This window comes from Schistocerca piceifrons, chromosome 8 (assembly GCF_021461385.2).
Source record: "Schistocerca piceifrons isolate TAMUIC-IGC-003096 chromosome 8, iqSchPice1.1, whole genome shotgun sequence".
NCBI lineage: Eukaryota > Metazoa > Arthropoda > Insecta > Orthoptera > Acrididae > Schistocerca > Schistocerca piceifrons.
The window spans coordinates 197,519,854-197,547,142 of NC_060145.1; the positions used below are offsets into that span (position 1 = coordinate 197,519,854).

General features: G+C 42.7%; 1 protein-coding gene across 1 annotated transcript in view; it reads right to left on the bottom strand.

Moving 5' to 3' along the window:
• Positions 1-1,083: 1,083 nt before the first annotated feature.
• LOC124712176 (sodium-coupled monocarboxylate transporter 1-like) overlaps positions 1,084-27,289 on the bottom strand; it is a 143,452-nt gene continuing 117,246 nt past the window's right edge. Inside the window, exons 14-15 of the mRNA XM_047242471.1 lie at positions 21,321-21,594; positions 1,084-1,140 (exon numbers count right to left, since the gene is read on the bottom strand). Of these exons, the coding sequence (XP_047098427.1) occupies positions 1,084-1,140; positions 21,321-21,594 (331 nt within the window). The remainder of the gene's footprint in view (positions 1,141-21,320; positions 21,595-27,289) is intronic.

Consider the following 27,289-nt stretch of genomic DNA (forward strand, 5'->3'; position numbering starts at 1 on the left):
TGTCTCCGCGTAAGACAAAAACCCGTTTCTTTAATGTACTGACCACACGCCAATCTGTGTAATGTTTTTGATATATCACCTGAAACGTTCTTCAAATAGTCGTGTAATGAAATAATTCTGCAGGGGAAAAGTGTTCATTTTAATTCTGAATCGTTACGCATTATTTTATATCAAAAGTTGGGAAAAATTTCTGCAGAACAATTTTCAGACATCATGGTATATGCAATTTGATCGTGTGTGGTATTGTTGAAATGTGTCAAGAGACTATTAAGAAGTACTTTAGTGTCCTGTGTGATAAAACACAATTTAAATTCGATTACATTTAATAAATGATAATACTCGTTTATTGAAAAAATCAGTAATCTGTTGCACACAGGAAGTAATGCGATAATGGTTGTTGTTGTTGTGGTCTTCAGTCCTGAGGCTGGTTTGATGCAGCTCTCCATGCATGCGATAATTATAACCTTCTAAAAAATGACAGTAAGTGCCCGAAAACGGTAAGAGAAATAAAATTTCTTTTGTACAGGGGGTTGCTGATTACTTCAGTAAATGGAAATACAGCTGTTGAAGAAATACCAAGCAATGATGTCGCGCAAATATGAAATACGGTACGTTTAGAATATACCGTCAATGTAATGAGAAAACTAGCCGTCCAATCATACACTGTATGAGATATTTTTCAGTGTGATGTATAATTTCTTATCATTACCACCATAGAAATCAACATTGCTATATTTTGGTACTGATATTTCACGTAACTCACAGCAATCATTACATCAAAATTTCTGTATAGTAGTCAACTCGTACTCAGTCTGAGAAATATCCACTCGAGAAATGTCGAATACTAATGTTCTGGGCGTAGAACGCGTTGCACATACTCCACTTGTAAATAACACGAAAATGTATGGTTTATTGGTTTTGCTGATGCCTTGAACAGTTTCTTCTTCGATGATACTTTGGCTATCAGAGAAGCCTCCAACTCTATAACACACGATATACGAAAGTAATCCTGGCTTATCAGGGAGGCCTTCAACACTATAACAGACAGTATGTGAAAGTGCTCCTCGCTTAGTTGTCCCTGCATCAAGATCCCTCCTTCTTCTTTTGATCGTTTGTGAATATAACTTGCATCTTGACAGCCTGCAACAAACAGAACACAGAAATGTTATGTTTAAACTGCCATGTGCAAGACATCCATCAAGAATCCCAGAATATTACACTACCGGCCATTAAAATTATTACACCACGAAGATGACGTGTTACAGACGGGAAATTTAACCGACAGGAAGAAGATGCTGTGATATGCAAATGATAAGCTTTTCAGAGCATTCACACAAGGATGGCGCCCGTGGCGACACCTGCATCGTGCTGACATGAGGAAAGTTTACAACCGATTTCTCATACACAAACAGCAGTTGACCGGCGTTGCATGGTGAAACGTTGTTGTGATGTCTCGTGAAATGAGGAGGAATGCGTACTATCACGTTTCCGACTTTGATAAAGGTCGTATTGTAACCTATCGCGATTGCAGTTTATCGTATCACGACATTGCTGCTCGCGTTGGTCGAGATTCAATGACTGTTACCAGAATATGGAATCTGTGGGTTCGGGAGGGTAATACGGAACGCCGTGCTGGATCCCAACGACCTCGTATCACTAGCAGTCGAGATGACACGCATCTTATCCGCATGGCTGTAACGGATCGTGCAGCCACGTCTCGATCCCTGAGTCAACAGATGGGGACGTTTGCAAGACAACAACCATCTGCGCGAACAGTTTGACGACGTTTGCAGCAGCATGGACTATCAGCTCGGAGACAACGGCTGCGATTACCCTTGACGCTGCATCACACACAGGAGCGCCTGCGATGGTGTACTCAACGACGAACTTGGATGCACGAATGGCAAAACGTCATTTTTTCGGATGAATTCAGGTTGTGTTTACAGCATCATGCTGGTCGCATTCGTGTTTAGCGACATCGTGGTGAACACACATTGGAAGCGTGTATTCGTCATCGCCATACTGGCGTATCAACCGGCGTAATGGTATGGGCTGCCATTGGTTACACGTCTCAGTCACCTCTTGTTCGCGTTGACGGCACTTTGAACAGTGGACGGTACATTTCAAATGTGTTACGACCCGTGGCTCTACCCTTCATTCGATCCCTGCGACCCCCTACATTTCAGCAGGATAATGCACGACCGCATGTAGTAGTTCCTGTACGGGCCTTTCTGGATACAGAAAATGTTCGACTGCTACCGTGACCAGCACATTCTCCAGACGTCTGACCAATTGAAAACGTCTGGTGAATGGTGGCCGAGCAACTGGCTCGTCACAACACGCCAGGCACTACCCTTGATGAACTGTGGTATCGTGTTGAAGCTGCACGGGTAGCTGTACCTATACACGCCCTCCAATCTCTGTTTGATTCAATGCCCTGGCGTATCACGGCCGTTATTACAGCCAGTTTCGGTTGTTCTGGGTTCTGATTTCTCATGATCTATGCACCCAAATTGCGTGAAAATGTAATCAAATGTCAGTTCCAGTATAATATATTTGTCCAATGAATACCCGTTTGTCATCTGCATTTCTTCTTGGTGTAGCTATTTTAATGGCTTACTTGACTGACTTAATTCCTTTGGCCCCTATGGGGGCACAGGGCATCCAGAAGAACTCGCCATCCGGCTCTGTCTTTGGCCATTTGCCTCAATTCTGCCCAGGTCTTGCCAAATCTTTTTGCTTCCCCTTCCACTGTCCTCTTCCATTTGCCCCTTGGTCTTCCTCTCTTCCTGTCTTCCTCTCTTCCTTGTTCCCTGGGGATTCCATTCCAATGCTTTTTTCTCAATGGCTCCCTCTGGTTTTCTTAAGGTGTGCCCCAACCATCCCCACTTTCTCTTTCATATCTGGTCTTCTATAGGTATCTGGTTTGTTATTCGCCAGAGCTCCTCATTACGTATTTTTTCTGGCCACCAGATATTTATGATGCGTCGAAGACATCCTTTTATGAAGCTTTGTAACTGGGATGTTATCTTTTTATCCATTTTCCAGCTTTCACTGGCGTACAGAAGGACAGCCTTCACATTTGCATTAAAAATACGGATTTTTGTTTTGTACGTGATATTTCTATTTTCCCATATTGGATACAATTTTATGAAGGCAGCATTTGCCTTTTTAATGCGGTTTTTCACATCATCTCCAGCTCCACCATCTTCCGCCACTATACTACCCAGATACAGGAATGAGTTGACAGTCTCCACCCGCTGCTTACCTATTAACAATGGCACCTCCATGTTCCCTGAATTTACTCTCATTTCCTTTGTTTTGCCTATATTTATCTTGAGGCCAGCAGTCTCCGCTTCTTCTTTCAACAAGTTTAATTTAGCTTGCATATCAGTCAGCCTTGGAGCTAGTAAAACTATGTCGTCTGCAAAATCCAAATCCTCCAGACGTTCGTGGATCCCCCACTGGATTCTTCGTCTCCTGGCTGCTGTGAATCTTCTCATAACAGAGTCTAGAACGAGTATTTTAATGGCCAGTAGTTTATTTACTGTTTTATCAATGCATTACGCACACAAGGAAATGGCGTAAGCATCTAACTGGACAGAATCTCATCTAGTTGAATGTTGGACGTACATTGATGGAAAAAAATCACAACACAAAGAAGGAGTTGTGCGACATAAACGACAGTTGATAGTCGTGTTTCTACATCTGACAGATGATGTCTGTTCAAATTTCGCGTTACTCCCATAAGAGTGCTACTAGTAGCGCCGTTATGAGGATCCAAACAGCTTTGCTTTAAATACACGCTCTAACAGTCGTGTGCGTTATTTACCTTTCAGACTGGACGTAGTGAACTGATGTTAGCCTTTAAGGCGACAAAGACGCCATACCGATACCTCTCTAAATTTGAACGATGTCGTCTAATAGGCTACGAGAAGCTGGATGTTCCCTCTGCTGTATTACGGAAAGACATGTAGCCTCTGTACTTAGTTGCTTGCAGCGGTGGTCACAAGAATTTATGGTCGTAACTAGGCAGGCTTCCGGAAGGCCACGTGGTACTACCGAGAGGGACGACCTTTGCGTTCAGTACCTATATGGTTCAGGTGCATCGTATTTCATCTGCAGCAGCAGTTGGTACTGCAATGACTCAACGAGCTGTTCCAAATCGGTTACTTCAAGGACAGTTCCGAGCCAGAAATCCCGCAGTGTGCATTCCACTGACTCCAAACCACCGCCATTTGCGACTTCAGTGTCAAGTAAGAACTCATTGGGTGGTAAGGGGGGGGGGACGGGTGTAGTTCGGTTGTATTTTCTGATGAAAGCTGGTTCTGACACGGTGCCAGAGAGTTCGGGTGTTGCTTACAAGGAGCCCAGTCGAGGGCCTGCAAGCAACCTTTCTGCATGCTAGATACACTGGACCTTTACCTGGAGATATCGTCTGGGCTGCGATTTCGTATGACAGCAGGAACACTTTCGTGGTTATCCCATATACACTGACTGCAAAACTGTGCGTCAGTCTGGTGATTCCACCTGTTGTGCTGCCATTCAGCATTCCAGGGGATGTTTTCCAACAAATTAAGGCTCGTCCACATATCGCTGCTGTAACTCAACATGCTCTACGGAGTGTCGATTTGGTGCCTTCACCTGCTCGATCACCAGATTTGTCTCCTATCGAGGGTATATAGGGCCTCATCTGACAACAAATCCAGCGTCACCCACAAACAGCATTAGTCATCCCTATATTGACCAACTAATTGCAAAAGGCATGGAACTCCATTCCAGAGACTGATATCCGCCACCTGTACAACACAATGCAAGCACGTTTGCCTGCTTGCATTCTACATTACACCAGTTATTAATGTACCAACATAAAATATTTGCAATAGCTTATCTCGCGCTTACGTCAGCCTATTATCATGCATGTTTTATCCTGACGAATGTATTCTCGAAACTTAATTACTCTATACTAATAACTTTTCGGTGTTCTTATTTTTTCCGTCAGTGTATTATTGTAAGTTTTCACTATATAGAGGATGTTCACATCTACAGCCGCAGATACGTATATTACAAAGACTTAAAAATTTTTTTGAGTTTCAATGACATACTGATACTTGCAATACCATCCAGAATTCACATTTACGCTACCTGCCACATGTTCTCAAGCTGTAATACACTCTTAGTATGGCAAGCTCGTTCTAATATATTATCGTAAGGAAAGCATTTAAAATAGGCAGTGAACCATTTTCATTTGAGGCTCACATGAATTCAGTGCTTCCTAGAATATGATAACATTTATTCTTCTAGACTTTCGCTATACGTTGAGGGTGAAACTCACCTACAATTTTTGCGCCACTTCTTGTATTGTTTTCAAGTTTGTTTTTCTTCGCTGTATCAATAACAGAGCAGGAACAGCAATTTATCGTGGCATGCATTACGTAAATTTTATTCAGACTAGCTTATTTCCTGCGAGGCAATATCTTTAAGTACTGCACATCGTTAAATCAGTGGTTGTTGTAGCGTGAGGTTAGTTGTCCGTTTCTGTTCTTATGTTCTGAAAAATTACTAGCGCTAAATCCAAATAAACGCAGATTCATTTATTTTGACAGTACTTGTAGTGAGAGTATTAATAAGATATGAGAAAACGAGGATTCTCTGACTAAAATATTGATTGCTCTTAATTGTGAGGTACACGTGAAATGTAAAATCGTAGTGCGCCAGGCATATTCACATTTAGGAAAACATTTTTGGCTATATATAAAAATTCCATCTACCTGTAGAAACTGCCAGTATATGCAGAAAGGATTTTTTCCACTCTTTAAGTCCGCGTGGCAACTAAAAATATTTTTATAATAATTCAGACTTTAGCCGCCTGTCGCAAAATGACATAAGTTACGTAATATTTACTGCGATGCGACTTCAGCAAAGGTGACTTAGAAACACATGTACACTGATCAGCCAGAACATTATGGCCATGGATAGCAGCGTCACCTGGCAAGGAATAACTGCTAGTCAGATGCACACACGGTCATCTACTATAAGTGAGCGTGTTCTCCGTGTGTAGAATGTGGAAGACGTGAGATCTCAGTTTCAGCGAGGGAAGAGAGTGATGGTCTGTAGACTCCGCACAACCATTTTGTAAACTGCACTTGTAGGGTGTTCGAGGAGTCGAGGAGTGCTGTGATGAGTGTCTTCAACAAGTGGGGAAATCAAGGTGAAATCACGTCCAGACGTCGTGGGGTTGGGTGGCCTTCCCTCATTAAGGATGTTGGGCGTCATTGGCTGGGTGGACTGATAAAACAGGACAGGAGGCGAACTATGGTGGAACTAACATCAGACTTTAATGCTGGGAAAAATGAGTCTAAACACATCGTGCACCCAACACTCTTACGGTGAGCCTCCAAAGTCGACAACCCATGCATGTGCCAAAGCTAAGACCACGACATCGGCAACTGCAAAGGAAATGGCCACCTGACGGCCGGAACTTGGCGTTGGCAGAGTGGCAGAGTGTTGCATGTTCTGATAAGTCTGGTGCCTTCTTCATCATGCCGATGGGAGGGCCCGAACCAGTCGTCTTCCAAGGGAACGGCTCCATGACACCTGTACTGCAGAGCGGAGACAAGCTGACGGCAGCTCCATTACGCTCAGGGGATCATTCACATGGGCACCCATGGGTCTACTGGAGCTCGTACAAGGCGTCATGGCAGCCAAGAAGTGTCGAACACTGGTTGTAGACCACGTACACCCCTTCATGACGATCATGCTTCCCGACGGTAGTGACATTTTTCAACAAGATAATGCGCCATGTTCCAAGGACAAGAGTGTGATGCTCTGGTTCTAGGAACACAGTAGCGACTTCCAGCTGAAGCGCTGGCTCCCCAATTCGCCAGATCTGAACTCGATTAAACACATCGGGGACGTGACTGAACGTGGAGTCACGCCCCCCCCCCCCCCCCCCCCTCCTGACCGAATTAACGGGAATTATGTGGCCTGTGTGTGCAGATTTGGTGCCAATTCCCTCCAGCGATCTACCAAGGCCTCTTTATTTCCACACCACGACGCGTCGCCTTTATTATCCGTGCCAAAGGTGAATAAGCCAGCTATTAGGGTAGGTGGTAGTAACGCTCCGGCTGATCAGTGTACCTGCATACCTTGTTTGCTGCAGTCCTGTACAAAGACCATATTTTCTACGCTTGGACAATGTGACATAAACCGTCGTACCAGCGGGGAATGGCTATATGGACAGGACACTTCTGTCACTCAATATGTCGAGTTGTCTATGTTGTTAAGTTACCGCCGTAAAATGGAAAGTAAATTTTGTAACGAAGAAATTATTTCATTCTGAAAACCTCATTTACCGTCTTGAGCTTAAGAACAGATATTCAGTATTAATGGTTCAGTTTAATTAGCAGTAATTAAAATTACCTTGTATCTTAGAGCTACCATGTGTGTATTCGGGAGTACAATAAATTGGCAATGAGTAATTCAGATGACATGTGGGAGCAGGAGGCTTAGCATAGAATCCCAGCCCATATTGAATGAGACGTGTTCTCAACATACTTATTTTATTAAACGAGATTATTTTACTTATTTATTAAACCTGTTCTGATTAGGGCCATGAGGCCCTCCCTTACAGCGGACCAGAGTTTCACATATACAGTACCTTTTTTACATCATAAATTCCAAAAGAATAACAATTTTTATGACAAATACTATCGTTAAAATGATCTGAGTCAAATTGCATTATGAGTAAAAAATACTATTACGTGATAAAGTTAACACTGGCAGTACTAGCACTAATGCATCTGCCACTAGTAGTGCTAATAACAATAATAATAATGGTGGCCGATGAAAAGAATTTATACGCGTATAACAAGATGTTTTCTGATTGTGGGGAAAGAAAATTTAAGGAGGTTGCACCAGCTAAGAATACTGGGAAAAGAGGAAGATCTGGTTGGAAAGAAGGATGTGCAAACATAACCAGTGTATGATCCTTATTATTGCTTCAGTAGATACGTCATTAACTGTTTCCTGAAGCTGGAGAGGTTATTGAGTTCTATAATATAATACGGAAGTTTATTCCAGAGTCGGGACCATGATGCTGCGAAGGACTTCGAGAAAGTTGCTAAACTTTGGAGTGGGACAAAGGGTTTTGCTCAGATGAGAATGTCTATTTGTGCCATGTTGTTCAGACAAAAGCCGTAAGGTCGAGGAGAGATATGAGGGACAGTGAACATTGTGGTATGGAGATCTATGAGCTTGTCTGCACGCATGTAGGTTAGCCGGGCGTATGATGATGAAATATCAACGAGGGGAACATCAAAGATGTAACGAACACAGGGATTCATAACTAGTTCCAGGCGCCGTGAGTTCGCCTGCGAAAGGCCTTGCATAATAACGTGGCTACAATCAATAACTGGAAGTAAAAGTGTGATTACAAATTTCTTTTTCAGGACAATAGAGAATAGCTTTTCTTACGTTTGTAGGACATGAGTGACGCTGTTGCCTTCTCTCACAGTGTAGTTACGTGCTCAATCCAATTATGACATTATTATTTCTAGACTCTTTGCTAAGAGATAGAAGTCGATATTTGTTCCATTTATGGTCAAAGATGGTAAGGATTGCCGGTATTTCAGGCTAATGAGCCTAGAATGACCAACCACTACCGCTTGGGTTTTAGATCGGTTGAGCCTTAGCCCGTTTTGATGGTGCACACAGGTCGGTACTGATATTCTCGAGAGATTTCTTCAGGTTTATTGGTTTTGCGTTGCGATACAATTGGAGGTCATCAGCATACATATGGTATCTGCAGTAGGCCAGAACTGATGACGCATCGTTTAGACACAGAGAAAATAAGACCAACACTGAAGCCTGGGGGACGTCTGATACTACCTGTCTTCAGTGTGACTTTATGATGCCGGACATTGTAGCTATAGCTGGTGACACCAACAAACTTTCTGTACAATAGCCCTTCCAGCGGGAAATTTAAGTGAATTTTTTCTTCTTCAAACGTTTCGCTACTTCAGCTTGCCCCTACCCATCATCGAACAATAGTCACACACTCATAGATACATTTGCAACGAAATCCCGAAACAGAGTAATTCGTAACTCTCAGATACCTGCATCTGGCATGTCCGTCCATGAAATAATTTTCATGACATACTTGTTAGAATGTCCTAGAAATAAATCGCAACTGATTACGTACCGAGAATTCAAACGCTTTAATTTATATGAACTTCCGAGGCGCAAGAATTAGTTCAATGGACGTCTTTTCTCAGCCGTAAACGAAAAACTTCATTGGTTTACTAACAAAATCACACGATTATACAACAAATATGCTCACCTAAAGACCGGAAAAGTAAGAAGGAAACTTGATCCACTGTCGCAGCTGAAGAACTGAACCGATACTTCACATTAATGACTCAATGCATTTGAATTCCTGAGGGACCAACTGCTGAGGTCATTGGTCCCTAGATTTACACACTACTTAAACTAATTCAGGCTGAGAACACACACGCCCATGCCCGAGGGAGGACTCGAACCTCCGGCGAGAGTACTTGACAATACCTACAACCCCAACTGAACCACAAACCAAACAGAGACTCATTGATTATTTCAAAGGGTTAACAGATTGCAGCCACGAAAAATTTAGTCTACAGTACCTTACTTCCAATACCTAAAAAAAGAAAGCCATCATGTGTATCATATCACCATCTACTGGATGCAACTGCATCATAGTCCAATTGTTGAAGCTTATTACTGACTATATATTCAACCACTCCTTCATCACAAGTGTTTTCCCTCAGGCATGGAAATAGGGATCAGTTAAGCCACAACCTAAAAATAAAGCTGAAACACCACCCTCTTACTACCCCCCTCCCCATTTGCATTCTTGGCACCCTCCAAGGCCTTAAAATATATAGACCATGACCAGCTAACAAACTCCTAGCTGTCTACAACCTGCTGGACGAATACTAATCACGTTTCTGTAAACATCGCAGCACAAAATGTGCCTTATTAAAGGTAAAAAAATGACTTGAAACTTGCCATGGACACACAAGAGGCAACTATCATGTGCGTCTTAGATTTTAACAAAGTCTTTGACACTATGGACTCCGATATTTGACTCGACAAACTTAGGAGCCTAAGTCTGTCGCCAAGTGGAGTGCAATGGTTTCGCTCATGCTTGACGTCTCGCCAGCAACACGTCATGTACGGCACAGTGTGTTGAGACCACAACCAGATTCTCACGATCTCTGTTGATCTATCATGAACAGAGGACATCGACTGGTTCAGTAATTGTCAGTATCAATGACATTCACCAACAGCCATGTAACTTAATATGTTACTTTATTTTATTTTGCAGGCTACCAAATTCAGTATTTCATTACGCCATCTTCAGGCCCCTGCATAATAAGAGTATACATGTAGTGTATATCAGGGTGTACAAAGCAAGCTTACAGAAAGTGAAGGGTAATCATAACAGCGCTTAAAGCTTAAAAATTAAAATAGCGGCGTTAAACCACATCTCTGTGTACATTCAGCTCAATACACTAAAACATGTGTACTTATTTGTTAGTCGTAAAATAATTTAACAGCACAGATTTACAAGAGAACATATAAAAACATTAAAAAGATGAGAACAAGACAACATAAATCATGATCTCCGTTGAAGCAAAGCTTGCCTTTTTCTTATTTTGCATATAAAATCCTATAAATTTCTTATAGATGAGGAACCCAGTAGTATATACGATGACCTACTTCCTTTAAAGTAAAATCACACAGTAACCCATGAGGTACAATAGTATGCATTTAGGGCCTAGATCCTACGTGATGACTGGTTGTAGTGTGATGTCCTTAGGTTAGTTAGGTTTAAGTAGTTCTAAGTTCTAGTGGACTGATGACCATAGATGTTACGTCCCATAGTGCTCAGAGCCATTTGAACCATTTGAACCTAGATACTATCACAACTGGTGATATAATTAGTTGACACAGCATGAGAAAAACAATTTGACGCAAAACCCAACAGCAGTCGACATACTCTGAGAAAAACAGCATACAAAGAGTACGCTAAGGATATTCACAAATATCTTGTGGGATTATGTCATACAGCAAATCGAAATAAAAAGATAAGATTTGGTTTCTCTTATATCTCTACCACAGTGAAACAAACCAACAAGAATTAAAAACCTACTTAACGAAGGGGAGTCCTCCAAGTTCTCAGCCGACAATGTCATACTATTTTCCTGGGACTATAAAAAAATACCCTAACGACCTATTTATAGATGACGAACAAATCTAAATAATAAGCCATAGCAAGTTGTGTTGCGATAGGTAACGTGTGTATGGAAAAAGAAAAATGGTAAGTGAGTGGGCGAATCCCACAAAGGGAATAACGTATTTACGAGCCAAAGGGGAACCTATTGTGCGCGAAAAAGAATTTAGGAACTAGAAACATATTACAAAGCACTCGTGGGGTAAACAATACTACTCAAAGCATGGCTAGTAATGAAGTAACCCAAGTCAATGAAAAAAAGTGTTAGTGCCAGTTCAAATACGCAAAGAGTCTCGAGCCGAATATTTCCCACAGAGGTAGCCCATAAACTCACGATTTTGATAACCTATGTCAGGTCAACATTAAACTCCATATAAACACCAAAAGTCGTCTCTAGTAATAACATCATAGCATTCCCGCTAAGCTGTATGGAGAAGTAAGGACAACGCTGACATGCTGATAAACTATGCGGGTCCCAATCATATTCATAAGATGTAATCAAGACATACCGAATTCCCACAAGTGGACTGGGGGATGTGTCAATTTTGGTCTAGAAATGCAACTGGCTACAATGGTAGCTGACAGTACATAACACCAAATCCCACCATAAGGAAGCACTATAACACTTTGTTGCCCTAAGTATAGATGTAGCGTATAGGATAACAAGAAACCGAAAACATGCTCACTAATGAAAACGTGCAGCATAGCGAGAGAGTAGGCTGCTACAAAGCGGGATACAAAGAGTTGCAGAAACAACTCAGATCTACGAGCCCACATGAAGGTGACATAGTGTACGCCTCTGGCAAACAACTCAGTGCGTTACAGTAATGGTGAAAAACTACATTCATACTAAGATTCTTAGACAACAAAATTATAGGTGCAGAAAGATGTGTATTGTCGGAAACATAATGGTCAAACATACAAAGCCTTATATTAATGTAGAGTTAATACACTGAAGAGCCAAAGAAACTGGTACACCTGCCTAATATCGTGTAGGGCCTTCGCAAGCACGCAGAAGCGCCGCAACACGACGTGGCATGGACTCGACTAATGTCTGAAGTAGTGCTGGAGGGAATTGACACCGTGGATCCTGCAGGGCTGTCCATAAATCCGTATGAGTACGAGGGTGTGGAGATCTATTCTGAAAAGCACGTTTCAAGGTATCCCAGATATGCTCAATAATGTTCACCTCTGGGGAGCTTGATAGCCAGCGGAAGTGTTTAAACTCGGAAGAATGTTTCCGGAGACACTATGTAGTAATTCTGGACGTGTGAGGTGTCGCATTGTCCTCCTGTAATTGCCCAAGTCCGTCTGAATGCACAATGGACGTGAATGGATACAGGTGATCAGACAGGATGCTTAAGTAGTATCACCTGTCAGAGTCGTATTAGGGACGTATCAGGGGTCCCATATCACGGGAACTGCACATGCCCCACAAAATTATAGAGCCTCCACCAACTTGAACAATCCCTTGCTGACTGCAAGGTCGATGTATGCATGATGTCTCCATACCTGTACAAATCCATCCGCTCGATATAATTTGAAACGAGAATCGTCCCACCAGGCATATTTCCAGTATCAATAGTCCAATGTCGGTTTTGACGGGCCCAGGCGAGGCATAAAGCTTTGTGTCGTGCAGTTATCAAGGGTACACGAGTGGGCCTTCGGCTCCGAAAGCCCATATCGATGTGATATGTTTCGTTGAATGGTTCGCACGCTGACACTTGTTGATGGCCCAGCACTGAAATCTGCAGCAATTTCAAGAAGGTTTGCACTTCTGTCACGTTGAACGATTCTCTTAAGGCACCATGTCGAATTTGTACCATGAGCTTCACAATATCTTGTTTTCAGTCCGATCCAAACACTGTGTTTTATATAGTTTTGTATACAGTTACTATAGTGATGAATTTATGTCGATATTTCTAAAGGGTGCAGGTAAATAATATGAACTACATTTCTATTGTAAATTTACGTGGTGATCTAATTCTGTCAGTTGCTGTAGATGCATAATCTGAACTATATTTTTTATGGTAAATTTACATTTGGAAAATGACATATATTTTCAAAATGTAGTTTATCGTAGATTTATAATTTTAAGAAATGTTATCCAGTTTTGTCAGAAGTAATTTTAAGGATCTGTCACTATTGGGATCCGTCCTGAGCTTACTGAAATTTATTTAAAGAGAATTACATCAGACGCATTTCGGTTTTATTTAGAAAGCATCTTCCGTGATTTTTCTGTAAATTGGATACGTACGTTTGTACATTTTTGGTTGTGTTAGATTACAAACAGCGTTTTGTTTATATAAGTTGGTCCGCAAGTTACTTACGGTGTTTCTTTACGTATTCTGCTTCTTCGCTCCTTGCGAGCAGCGGTTGACGTCGAAAGACTTCGACTCTCATACGCACTTGACAGTTTTTGCCATTGTGCAGTACTTCTTGTGCTGTATTATTTACACTTCACTTTTGTAGCTGAAATGAAGTTGTGTGTTTCTCACTCTGCACAGTAACAGTGTTTATGTTTGTTCGTTTGTATTTGTTCAGGTTGTGAGTAATTTTACGGAGAATTCAGTGTAGAATGGATTTGTATCTTGGCATATGTATTTAGAGATCTGTGAGTCTACATATCGAGTATTGAGTACCGCAATGCAAATAACTGTATACAGATTTATCTGTACAAATATCGTACTATCTCAGTCGTCACTCTGGTGTTAATTGAACGAATGAGCTAGGACTTCAGAACAACATGACGTATGTTTTCTATTTCTGGCATTTTATGTTTGACATGCTGTTGTTCCTTGCTACCTTATATTGTAAACCGTCGCAATGTCACTATATGATTTGCAAGATTGTAAGGATCAAGAACTTGTGTTAATATGTTCCAACGCTTCAGTAATTTATATTGTGTTTCAGTATGTAGTAGCCACCTTGACTTGGAATATTTGCTTATTAAAATTTCAGATCCGACGATGAGAGCATAGATCCGTAGAAACGGGCAATTAATAATCTCAGGATAATACTATTCTTTAACCATTTAAATTCTTTTATTTCCTTCCATTCAGGTTTTACGCCCACTCTGTGTCTCCACCCTTGGAATGGGCCTCTCTCGCCATGCCCTCGGTACAATCCTGTCATGACCAGTGGAGGTGAACCGTTTAACTTGGGACTAAGGTAATGAGTTATCATACATACACAAAAAACATTGGTCCTCGCAGCAATGAATAATATAAAAATTAGAAACATTGAATTAACATTGGTATAAAGACAAGCCTTAATTACGTTTACATGATCTGTATCCACAAGTTGAAGGTACACAAAATATGGGAAGACAGCAACGATTGCGTGAATGTACCGGGTGATCAAAATGTCAGTATAAATTTGAAAACTTAATAAACCACAGAATAATGTAGATAGAGAGGTAAAAATTGACACACATGCTTGGAATGACATGGGACTTTATTAGAACCAAAAAAAAAAAAAAAATTCACAAAATGACCGACAGATCTCTTGCACGCGTCGTTTCGTGATGATCGTGCGCTCAGCCACCTCCCAGGTCCCCAGACCTCAGTCCGTGCGATTATTGGCTTTGGGGTTACCTGAAGTCGCAAGTGTATCGTGATCGACCGACATCTCTAGGGATGCTGAAAGGCAACATCCGACGCCAATGCCTCACCATAACTCCGGACATGCTTTACAGTGCTGTTCACAACATTATTCCTCGAATACAGCTATTGTTGAGGAATGATGGTGGACATACTGAGCATTTCTTGTCTTGCTTTGTTACGCTAATTATTGCCATTCTGATCAGATGAAGCACCATTTGTCGGGCATTTTTTGAACTTTTGTATTTTTTTCGTTCTAATAAAACCCCACGTCATTCCAAGCATCTGTGTCTATCTACATTATTCCGTGATTCATTCAGTTTCCAAATTTATACTGACTTTTCGATCACTCGGTATGTATGTTTTAAACTGAAGACCTAGAAACAACGGAGAGGCTTCGTCTCGCCGTAGCCCTCAGTGGTTCACAACCCCGCAACAGGCCACAGCAGTTCACCCACCCCACCGCCGCCCCACATAGAACCCCAGATGCCGGCCGGAGTGGCCGAGCGGTTCTAGGCGCTGCAGTCTGGAACCGCGAGACCGCTACGGTCGCAGGTTCGAATCCTGCCTTGGGCATGGATGTGTGTGACGTCCTTAGGTTAGTTAGGTGTAAGTAGTACTAAGTTCTAGGGGACTGATGACCTCAGAAGTTAAGTCCCATAGTGCTCAGAGCCATGTGAACCATTTTTTGAACCCCAGGTTATTGCGCGGTTCGGCCCCCAGTGGACCCCCCGCGACCGTCTCATAGCAGACCACTGTAACCCCAAATGTTTGTGTGGTAGAATAACTATGGTGTACGAGTACGTGGAAACGGTGTTTGCGCAGCAATCACCGACACAGTGCAACTAAGGCGAAATAAGGGGAACCAGCCTGCATTCGCGGAGGTAGATGGAAAACCGCCTTAAAAACCATCCATAGGCTGGCCGGCACACCGAACCTCGACACGAATCCACCGGGCGGATTCGTGCCGGGGACCAGAACGCCTTCCTCTCGGGAAGCAGCGCCGGCCGGTGTGGCCGTGCGGTTAAAGGCGCTTCAGTCTGGAACCGCGTGACCGCTACGGTCGCAGGTTCGAATCCTGCCTCGGGCATGGATGTGTGTGATGTCCTTAGGTTAGTTAGGTTTAATTAGTTCTAAGTTCTAGGCGACTGATGACCTCAGAAGTTAAGTCGCATAGTGCTCAGAGCCATTTTTTTCGGGAAGCAGCGCGTTAGACCGCGTGGCTAGCCGGGCGGGCTAACGATTGCATACTTGAACATAAATTCAGATGCTAGCGGACGCTGCAGGTTACTCAAGTGTATGTGACCACGAACGGCACCTGTGCAGTGTCCTCAGTACATTTCACGTGTCAGTCACGATCAGAACAGTGTACTTGTGAGTGCGGATACGAGTTAATTCGAATGTGGGCCTAATGTTGGTGCTCGTCTGTTGGGTGCTTCAGCAACAAAGGTAGTCGAAGTGTTGGGTGTATCAAGACGCAACGTATTGAAGATATCGCATACAGGGAAAGGGGAAAAACATTTTCCGCTAAGTCGTAGAGCGCACGAAAGTGTGTGTTGAGTGATCGCGACAGACAGACATTAGTAGAGGACTGTGACGAAAAATAAGAGGATGAGAACTGAATGTCGTACTCGCGAATGCTGTAAGCACCGTAACAATCTCCATAAGTTAGAAATTTCGGGAAGATTGAATTCCATCAGCAATGCAAATGTCCGTACCAGGAGAAAGCGGTGCGGAAGACAAGAAACCAGGACTATGCAGCGATGAAAGATTTCAAAGGATGTGTCTTGTTGCACATTGTTTCCAACCTCAAGCTGAGTTCGGTGTTGATTTGGCAGTCATATTGTGGTATTCCATGGGTCGTATGGTAACTCTAAGTCACATTTCTGCCAAGGATTACGTAAACATTTTGGTTGATCAGGTCCATACCATGGAGCACTGTTTGTCTGCCAATTGTGATGCTGTGTTCGACGACGTAAGTAACCCTGTTTACACTGGTCGCACCGTCCAGGTTGGCTATGTGAGCACGAGGATGAATTGTCGCATCTGCCCTGGCCAAAAATGTCTCCCGATCTCATTTATTGAGCCTTTGTGATCTGCTTTGGAGGGAATTGTGCTTCATCGCTATCGACTTCCACCAATTTTACCTGAGCGTTAACTACGAGGCTTGTTTTTTAAGTAAGTACCGCTTTGAAATTAAAAAAAGACGTGCCAAGATATCTCAATAATTTTATTTTTACGTGAAAGCCTGTACCTTAATCTCTGCACTGACGCCATTACAGTCTGATTATTCCTTGTTTACGTTGTGTACTGAGTGTTTAAGATGCCTCCGATAATCGTGAGTCCCGTCGACTGTCAAGTACGGGCTGTTATAAGATTTCTTAGTGCTAAAGGCCTAAAAGCGATCGATATTCATGGTGAGATCTGTTCAGTTTATGCAGATAACATTATGAGTGATTGAATGGTAAGAAAGTGGGTGAGATCATTCAAAGATGGCAGCACAAATGTGCATGATGAATAACGGAGTGGGCGTCCTTCGCTCGTTAATGAAAGTTTGGTGCAGGAAGCGGACAATAAGGTGAGAGAAAACAGACGCTTTACGATTTCCTCCTTGCGGGATGACTTTCCTAATGTTTCTAGTAGTGTTTTCTATGGCATTGTGACCGAGCACTTGAATTACCGAAAATTGTGCGCACGTTGGGTACCGAAAATGTTGACGGATGTGCACAAAACCAAACGTTTAGACAGTGCATTGACTTTCCTTGAGCGGTACTACAACGACGGTGATGGTTTCTTAAGCCAAATAGTTACGGACGATGAAACATGGGTGGCCTACGTCACACCAGGATCAAAGCAACAATCCATGGAAATTCAGCAAGGGCATCGTTTTTCTGTAAGACAATGCCCGTCCGCATCTGGCGAATCAGACCAAAGATCGCATCACATCTTTTAGATAGGAAACTCTAGATCATCCTCTGTACAGCCCCGATCTTGCGCCCAGTGACTACCATCTGTCCCTGCACTTGAAGAAACACCTGGGCGGTCAGCGTCTTCAAGACGATGACGAAGTCAAAACAGCGGTGATGCAGTGGTTAACAAGTCAGGCGGCAGACTTCTATGAGGAGGGTGTTCAAAAACTGATACAACGTTTTGAGAAGTGGCACAATATTGACGGAAATTATGTAGAAAAGTAGATTAAGGTACAGGCTTTCATGTAAAAATAAAATTATTGAGATATCTTAGCAAGTCTCTTTAACTTCAAAACGGTACTTACTTAAAAAACACACCTCGTATTTTGCTGGAAGATTAGTGTAAAAACCCCTTGAAAACATTTTACTTTAAAAAAAATCATCTCTTTTCACTGGTTTGATGCGGCCAACCACAAATTCTTTTCCTGTGCCAACGTTTCATCTCATAGTACCACTTGCAACCTATGTCCTCAATTACTTGCTCGATGTATTCTGTATTCCAGTCTCTGTCTTCCTCTACAGTTTTACGCTCTACACCCCCTCTAATACCATGGAAGTTATTTCCCGATGTCTTAACAACTGTCCTACCATCCTGTCACTTCTTCTTGTCAGCGTTTTCCGTATAGTGTTTTTCTCTCCGTTTTTGTGCAGAATCTCCTCATTCCTTATCATATCAGCCCATCTAATTTTCAATGTTCGTCTGTAGCACCTCATCTCAAATGCTTCGATTCTCTTCTGTTCCGGATTTCTCACATTCCATTTTTCGATACCATACAATACCGTCTTCCCAAGGTACATTCTTAGAAATTTCTTCCTCAGTTTAAGGCCTATGTTCGATAACAGTAGACTTCTCTAGGCAAGAAAGCCCTTTTTGCCACTGTTAGTCTCGCATTTGATGAGCTTGTTCCTTCCATCATACCGAGCGAGGTGGCGCAGTGGTTAGACGCTGGACTCGTATTCGGGAGGACGACGGTTCAATCCCGCGTCCGGCCATCCTGATTTAGGCTTTCCGTGATTTCCCTAAATCGCTCCAGGCAAATGCCGGGATGGTTCCTTTCAAAGGGCACGGCCGACTTCCTTCCCCGACCTTCCCTAATCCGATGAGACCGATGACCTCGCTGTCTGGTCTCCTTCCCCGAAACAACCAACCAACCAACCTTCCATCATGTGTAATTTTGCTGCCTAGATCGCAGGATTTCTTAACTTCATTTACTTCGTGACTATTAGCCCTGATGTTAAGTTTCTGTCTGCTTTCGTTTTTGATGCATTTCATTAATTTCACCTTTCTTCCATTTACTCTTAATCCGTATTCTGTACTTATTATGCCAATCAGCAGCTCAGTTCTCCCTCACTCTCACTGACGATAGCAACGTCACCAGCAAATCTTATCATTGATGCCTTTTACCTTGAATTTTAAGTCCACTACTGGAACTTTCTTTATTTTTATCTTTGCTTCTTCGATGTATAGATTGAACAGTAGGGGAGAAACACTACATCCCTGTTTTGCACCCCCTATTATTATTCCTTCTTGGTTCTTGTACATGTTGTATATTACCCATTTCTACCTATAACTTGCTCCTGTTTTACTCAGAATTTCCTACATCATTTGACACTGTCGAACGCTTTTTCCAGGTCGACGAATCCTATGAAAGAGTTTCGAGTTCTCTTTAGTCTTGCTTCCATTATCAACCACATCTACATCTACATATATACTCCGCTAGCAACCAAGCGGTGTGTGGCGGAAGACACAATTCGCGCTAAAGTCATATTCCCCCCCCCCCCCCCCCCCCTCTGTTCGACTCGCGGATCGCGCGAGGGAAAAACGACTGAACGCCTCAGTACGAGCTCTTATTTCCCTTATCTTTGAATGATGATCATTACGCGATTTGAAAGTTGGTGGTAATAATATATGCTCTACATCCTAGGTGAAAATTGGATTTCGGAATTTAGTGAGCAGCCCCTTCTGTTTAGCGCGTCGTCTATCTGCAAGTGTGTCTCACTTCAAACTTTCTATGGGAGTTGTAACGCTCTCGCGATGGCTATTTCCGCTCTCGCGATGGCTATTTCCGTTCCTTGAGCCTTCTCAATCTCTTGAATCAGACCCAACTGGTAAGGGTCCCATACAGACGAAGAACACTCCAAGACGTATTGTAATCTATTTCCTTTGTTGAAGGACTGCATCGCTTCAGGATTCTACTAATAAACCGCAATCTAGAGTTCGCCTTACCCGTTACTTGTGTAATCTGATCATTACATTTGAGATCATTTCGAATAGTCACACCCAGATACTTCACTGATGTTACCGCTTCCAAAGACTGATCATTTGTTTTGTACTCATACATTAATGGGGATTTTCGCCTTGTTATACGCAGTTGGTTACACTTACTAATATTGCGAAATAACTGCCAGTCAACACACCACGCATTTATTTTCTGCAAATCCTCATTGATTTGTTCACAACTTTTGTGTGATACTACTTTCCTGTAGATTACAGCATCATCGGCAAACAGTCTAATGCCGCTGTCAATACCATCAACCAGATCGTTTATGTAAATCTTAAAAAGCAGAGGATCTATTACGCTGCCCTGGGGCACACCTGAAGTTACTCTTGTTTCTGTAGAAGTTACCCCGTTCAAGACGACATACTGCTCCCTGTCTTGTTAGAAAACTTTCTATCCAACCGCATATGTCATTGGATAGACCGTAAGCGCGCACTTTTTGTTGTAAGCGACAGTGCGGAACTGAGTCGAACGCCTTTCGAAAGTCGAGAAATATGGCATCAGCCTGGGAGCTGGTATCTAGGGCCTGTTGTATATCATGCACAAAGAGAACCAGCTGTGTCTCGCAGGATCGCTGTTTCCTAAAACCGTGCTGGTTTCTGCAGATGAGCTTTTTAGAGTCTGGAATGGTCTGAACACAAAATATGTTGCATGATTCTACAATAAATCGACGTCAGTGAAATTGGCCGGTAATTATGTCCATCCGATTTTCTACCCTTTTTATAGATTGCTTTGACCTGGGTCTTCTTCCAGCCCCGTAGATTTTTCCGCCGTTCCAATGATCTCTGATAGATGACGGATAAGAATGGTGCTATATTTGTAGCATAGTCAACATAAAATCTTACGGGGATACCGTCTGGGCCAGATGCCTTTCTGGCGTCTCACGATCTTAACTGTGTTACATTTCAAGATACACTAAACACTATGTCAGCCATCCTTTCGTTTGTTAGATAATTGTAAGGGGGAATGGTGTTGCAGTCCTCTATCGTAAACGAGTTTTTGAAAGCTAAGAACTACCTCTCTGGTCCTTTACCTTTCCGAAAGCCCAACTGATCCTCATATAACACACACAAAACTATAGACGAACTGTATTTATCCATCCCGAGACGACAGGCAACTGTTTTCAGTACCAAAGGATATCCTGCACCATATTAGGCGTGGTGATGCGTTTTTGGTGTTTTCATATTTTTGGAGTTACCGAGACGCACTTGCTGGCCCACCACTGGTGCTGGCTCACCTTGTAGCCTTCGTACGTGGAGATGCTGCTACGGACGCGGTCCACCCTGGTGGCGGACGCCATCCGGCCCTTGGGCAGCACCCACCGCATCAGAGGCGTCACCAGACTCCTGTCCACGGAGGCGAGGTCCCTTTTCCCCGTGACCAGGCTGATGACCATCGCAGCCACCAGCGTCACCACGAGGCCCATCATTGTGTACCACAGGTACGACACTCGGTAGATGGGCAGAACAGAGCTGGAACAAAAATATTTTAGTGAGACCTCACTGTTATTCTGTCTGGCAGGTTTCGCAACTGCTGGTGTCCGCAGCTCGTCGTCTGGTGACTAGCGTCGCTGACTCTGGATCACGGGGTCTCGGGTTCGATTCCTGGCGTGGAGGTTTGAGCTGTCCTCATCATGTCATCATCATTCGGGAAAGCGGCGAGACGGGAGAGTGAAAACATTCGGAATTTGTACGGGCGATGATAACCCCGCAGTTGATCCCCGCACAAACCAGATATCATCATCATCGTAGGAGCTGGACGAATGTACTTACAAGTCACTATGAAAGAATATTTGATCAACACAAGACGTTCGATGAGAATGTTGTGTGCAGTTTTTACAAATACGTAGAAAAGTTAAGCTCCATGGAAAGGCCGTTAACGTACAAAACGCGCAGATGGAAAAGGTCTTTAGCCAGTGTTGCAGCTTTTCTACTCTAGTATCCACCACGTTACCTAAATAGAAAAGAAATAAAAATACAAAATAAAATGTCGGAAGTGGGATTAAAATTTAGGGGGAAATGATATCACTGAGGAGGTTGTTATCACCTGTGAATGTAAAAAAGCGTGAACTGACATGTTGAATGGATGCAAGGTTTCTGAGCACAGATCACGTATTGAGAATAAACAAAACACAGATGAAGCTATTGATAAACAGCGAAAATGAAATTAGGTATACACTTAACATCAATGTCGAGGAATAAGTACACACGAAGAGAAGGAAGTCTGTCACCATGGAAACGAAGTCGTGACGGGCGAAGCAAGGAAGACATAAGAAGCAGACTAATCCAGTCGAGAAGAAGATTTCCTGCAGAAAAAAATCACCACAGGCTTCCGTTTTAGAAATTTCTGAGAACGACTGTCTGGAACAGCACTGTATGAAAATGAATCATTTTGCGGAAACATGCAAACAGAGAGAATCTAATCATTTGAGATACAGTGTGGATGAACATCGCTAACTATCAAGTGAACTAATAAATAAGATAAGGTCATCTGCAGAACGCAGGACCGGCGAGGAGAAAAGTATCAGGGAAACACTAGCCAGAACCAGGACGTGATGGTATAACATTGTCAAATAGCACCGCCACCACGTGTGTATTAGGCCTCGAGTCTGGCACAAATGGCCGACTGCTGCCGAAAGAACATCACAGGGACGATGAATGATCGTCAAACATGTGATAAGCATGTAATGAATCCCTCCAGCATTTTTGCCAGTAGATGAACCCTCGTCATGCCGCTGTTTCTTCGTTGAAGCAGCTCCTCTTATGGCCGCACAAAGCTGATTGGACGCCGTCCCAAACCTCCCTACCTCGCGAAAATCCAAGGAGGTACCGAAAATCAAACCAGGATCCCTCTGCAAAGTAAAGAGGGTAGAAGGCTCCAAATTTTTGGAATGCATATTGATGAAAACCTGAACTAGAAGAACCATATTACTGAGCTTCTCAAACAATTCTGTTCAGCTACATTTGCTCTTCGTATAATATTGGTAATCTAGGAAACAAACAGATCAAACTCCTGACATATTTTACATATTCATACTCAGTCATGTCATACTGAATATTCGTCTGGGTTAATTCATTAATTAGAAAGAAAGTATTGAATGCATAAAAGCGACCAATAAGAATAATATGTGGTATTCACTCACGGACGTCGTGTCTTCAAACAGATAGGCATTTTAACTGCATCTTCACAATACATACTTCCGCTCGTGAAATTCGACATAAATAATCAATTACAATCTGAGAAGAACAGTTGTAAACACCTCCAGCAAAAGACGGACGTTTTTTAACCATTATGAAAGCTCTCAGTGGCTCAGAGTTCAATATGGAGCAATAAAAGTTTTTCATTATTTTCCAAGTAACGTAAAATGTCTGACAGGTAGCGAATAAGTTTTCAATCTCACTTAAAGTCATTTCCCCTGGAGAACTCGTCTATACCGTTAACTAATTTCTACTTAAAAACTGGTAGACATCAAGGAAATACAAGTTTATAAGTGTAGTTGCATGAGCACGAATAAAATGATAATGTGTTCATGAATGTTAATCATATATACATATCCTATAAACTCACTCGCTCCACATCATTTGGATAAAAGACTTGTTCAAATGATCTGTGAACATGTAACCATGTAACTAGCTACAGAGGCGCTCAGTGTGTTAAGACATCAGGGAATAGCTTCTGTGGTACAGGATGCCGTCACAGAGGGTAGAAATTATGGAAGACAGACATAACTGCAACAAATAATGCACAGCATTCGGTGTGCTGCTCTCATATGAAAAGGTTAACATAGAGGATGATACCAGTTAAACTTATGACAAAAAAGGTGAAACGTCTACGTCGTTTACACGACAAGGGTCTTCGTCGTGGCAAAATACGTGGAATGAAATTAAACAGCTTTTACATTGGTGGAAAAGCACGTGGAATAAAATGAAACTGATTTTACATTGATTTCATCTGTAATTTCATCCAAACTCTTTTAGAAATATTGCGGATTTGAAACAGGCATTTGCGCGAGACCACCTGTGCTCCATGTTTTGTCTCTTATTGTCCATAGGGGTGTTTTCACTATCCGTTCGTAAGCCTTTTAGTTCCACGTGTTGATATCACTTCATTTGAACTTAGAGTTGCTTTCAGATAGTTTGGGAGAAATTATACAGATTGTAAAATGTTTTTCTTTCTTTTCTGACTAGCTCTCTGTTAACGTGAACCCATCAATGCAATCTTTTTGCTGTATTTTTTATGAGTTACGAATAACAAGGCAGATTATCGCTATAATATTTGTATCGGCCGCTTATTTGTTGTAACATAAAATGGGACAGACTGTTTCTAAACAAAACAGTACCAAAATTTCAAATTCTCTACTACTGCCATTTGATTTAGCTTGTCAGCCTGAGCTAGTCGTGCGTTTTGTGTCAGTTCGCAAGCAGCACGCTCACATGGTCTCACGGACAAGTGGAATGACACGCAGTAACACATATAGGAGGGGCATTTGGCTACGACCTTTGGCAACAACTAGAATGGCACTTAGAAAAATGACGATGATGGTGTTCGCTTTATGAGGCGCGGTCATCAGCGCCCGTACACAGTGCAATTTCTTACACAGTCAAATCTAGCCACTGTCACGAATAATGATTATGAAGAAATGATGAGGACAACACAAACACCCCAGCCCGCGTGCAGAGAAAATCCCCAACCCGGTCGGGAATCGAACCCGGTACCCCGTGATCCAGAGCCACCAACGCTAGCCACAAGACCACGAGATGCGGACTCGTAGAAGAATGGGTGACTTTTGACATCGGAGAATGTAATTGGCTAAATCGTAAAAACTTTATTTGCAATTGACAAAGTCACAAAACGCTTCAAAACGCAGATCGGCCTGCACTGGCTCTCATCACAACCTAAAATGGATGTATTACATGAACGACAAGCGTGAGTAGCTCATTGCTACGACATTCAGTGTTAGTAACAAGGAAATTTTCGAAAGCAAACGATTCAGATATGCATCAGCTCGGGTGACACACTGCCATATCAGTTACTCATTAACAGTGACAGAAAAGAATACTACGATACTCATATTCTCCTGTTCGGAAAGAGTGAGAATAAAAAAATTAACTTATCACTGAATAATGAAATACAAAGGTGCTTATGGTGGAACTATCTACACTAATGAAACATTGGGACACACACATGGTAAATGAGGAAAAAAGTAGTTCTAATGACTCGTAAGTTATATATTCAGTAAGGCGACATAACGTCAATTCGAACGAAATTACAAGGGAAATCCTCCCTATGAATCATGGACCTTACCGGATGAAAGCAAGGGGAAACTACATCCGTTATTTTTATGGGGGCATGCAGCTCATTTGTATAGCTTAACAATGATGGTTTCGTCTTTGGTTAAATTGTGCCGTGCGCCCGCGTTTGATTTCCCGCGGATTTGGAATTCCTCTGGCCGCAAGAGCGCATGAAGCGTTACTATAGCCGGTAGAGGGCAAGTCGAAGGACAAGGAGTTAAGGGCTGCGGCGACCTGGAGGATAGTAGAGTGTGTGACACGGGCAGCGAGGAGCGCAAGTGAGGCGGCTTGTTGTTGTGGCCAAGCGTCTGCCGTGACCCGTTGGCCAGAGTGGTGCCTTTGCTCACTGCGGTTTAGATGGCGCCGAGTGTTGGTCGCAGCCGTGAACATTGCTCATTAAAGTCTACTTCGGCACAGTATTCGCGTATCCTCTGATACTGAAGATGCAAGCAGTTTGAGTCCATTGTGGTACCGGGTCGGAGCCGTTCTGACCTTTACAAGTACTGGACGCTGTAGTGTCTGCTGGATGATACGTGTGGATTTCTGACTACGAGTAATCTTCGTTACATCCTTCTCTCAGTGCTCTCTAAGCAAGCGTTTGTCAATGGACGCTGGATTTTACGGGAAATCACGGTGAGCATCGGATTAGTGTGCGCATCACTCGGTGTCGCGTGGTGGCTATTTTGACTCCGTATCCTGATTGCCCGTTGTTATGTACATAAATCTGTTATTTGTGAAGGTTTTGCCTGGTACTGCTGGAGTCCAATTCTGTCAATGTGTGTGGGGTTTTGGCTGTCACTAGCCCATAATGATTTTAGAATCTAAAGGTTATGGAATGCAGATGTAATTCTTCTGATTTACGAATTGTACTTTACAGTCAGTGAAATTGTTAAATCATGCTACCTCATTTCTGAGGCATGTCTATAGTTGCCTGTTGGCTAGTATCACGAGCTCGAGCTGTTTACGAAATTGTTTACATCTATAAAAAAAGAACTGAAAAAGAATTTCTGCATTTGTAGTATGTTTACTTTTTACTAAATAGCTAATGAGTTGTCTCTGTGTTACGGGATAGGTGATTGTATGTCTTGTTAACTGTGATCTTGTTAAAGATGCCTGAGTACCACGACTGAAATTTTTACTGAAGGTTTCTAGTACCATGGTAATGGCAACCGCCTCCCTATGTTAGTTGCACTCCGTCTTCAGGCCACGAGTGGTCTACCGGGACCATCCGACCGCCGTGTCATCCTCAGGGTAGGATGCGGATAGGAGGGGCGTGGGGTCAGCACACCGCTCTCCTGGTCATTATGATGGTATTCTTGACCGACGCCGCTAATATTCGGTCGAGTAGCTCCTCAGTTGGCATCACGAGGCTGAGTGCATCCCGAAAAACGGCAACAGCGCATGGCGGTTGGATGGACACCCATCCAAGTGCCGGCCACGCCGAACAGCGCTTAACTTCGGTGATCTCACGGGAACCGATGTATCCACTGCGGCAAGGCCGTTGTCTATGTTAGTAGGGAAGGAGAAGTTATTACTACTGGCGTCGCTCTGCCGCCGCCTGTATCAACATAAATATGAAACCTTTGTCAGTCATTTTGTCTACTTCGAAGGCAATGGCGTTTTGATAATCGATGACATTTGTGACATAACCATTTGACCATATATTTGGCTGTTTGTAATGTAAATGAATTTTTTATTTCATTTAATATTCTTTACTAAAAGAAGAGATTTTATACTGTTGCCCCCTTTGAGGTGTTTGCCATCAGTTAGTTATTCAAATTTAGTCATTTCAGTTAATGTTATTCTCGGATGTTTCCTTTTTAAAACAAATGCATTAGTATTTTTAGAAACGTTAATAAATGCATTATGGTTCAAT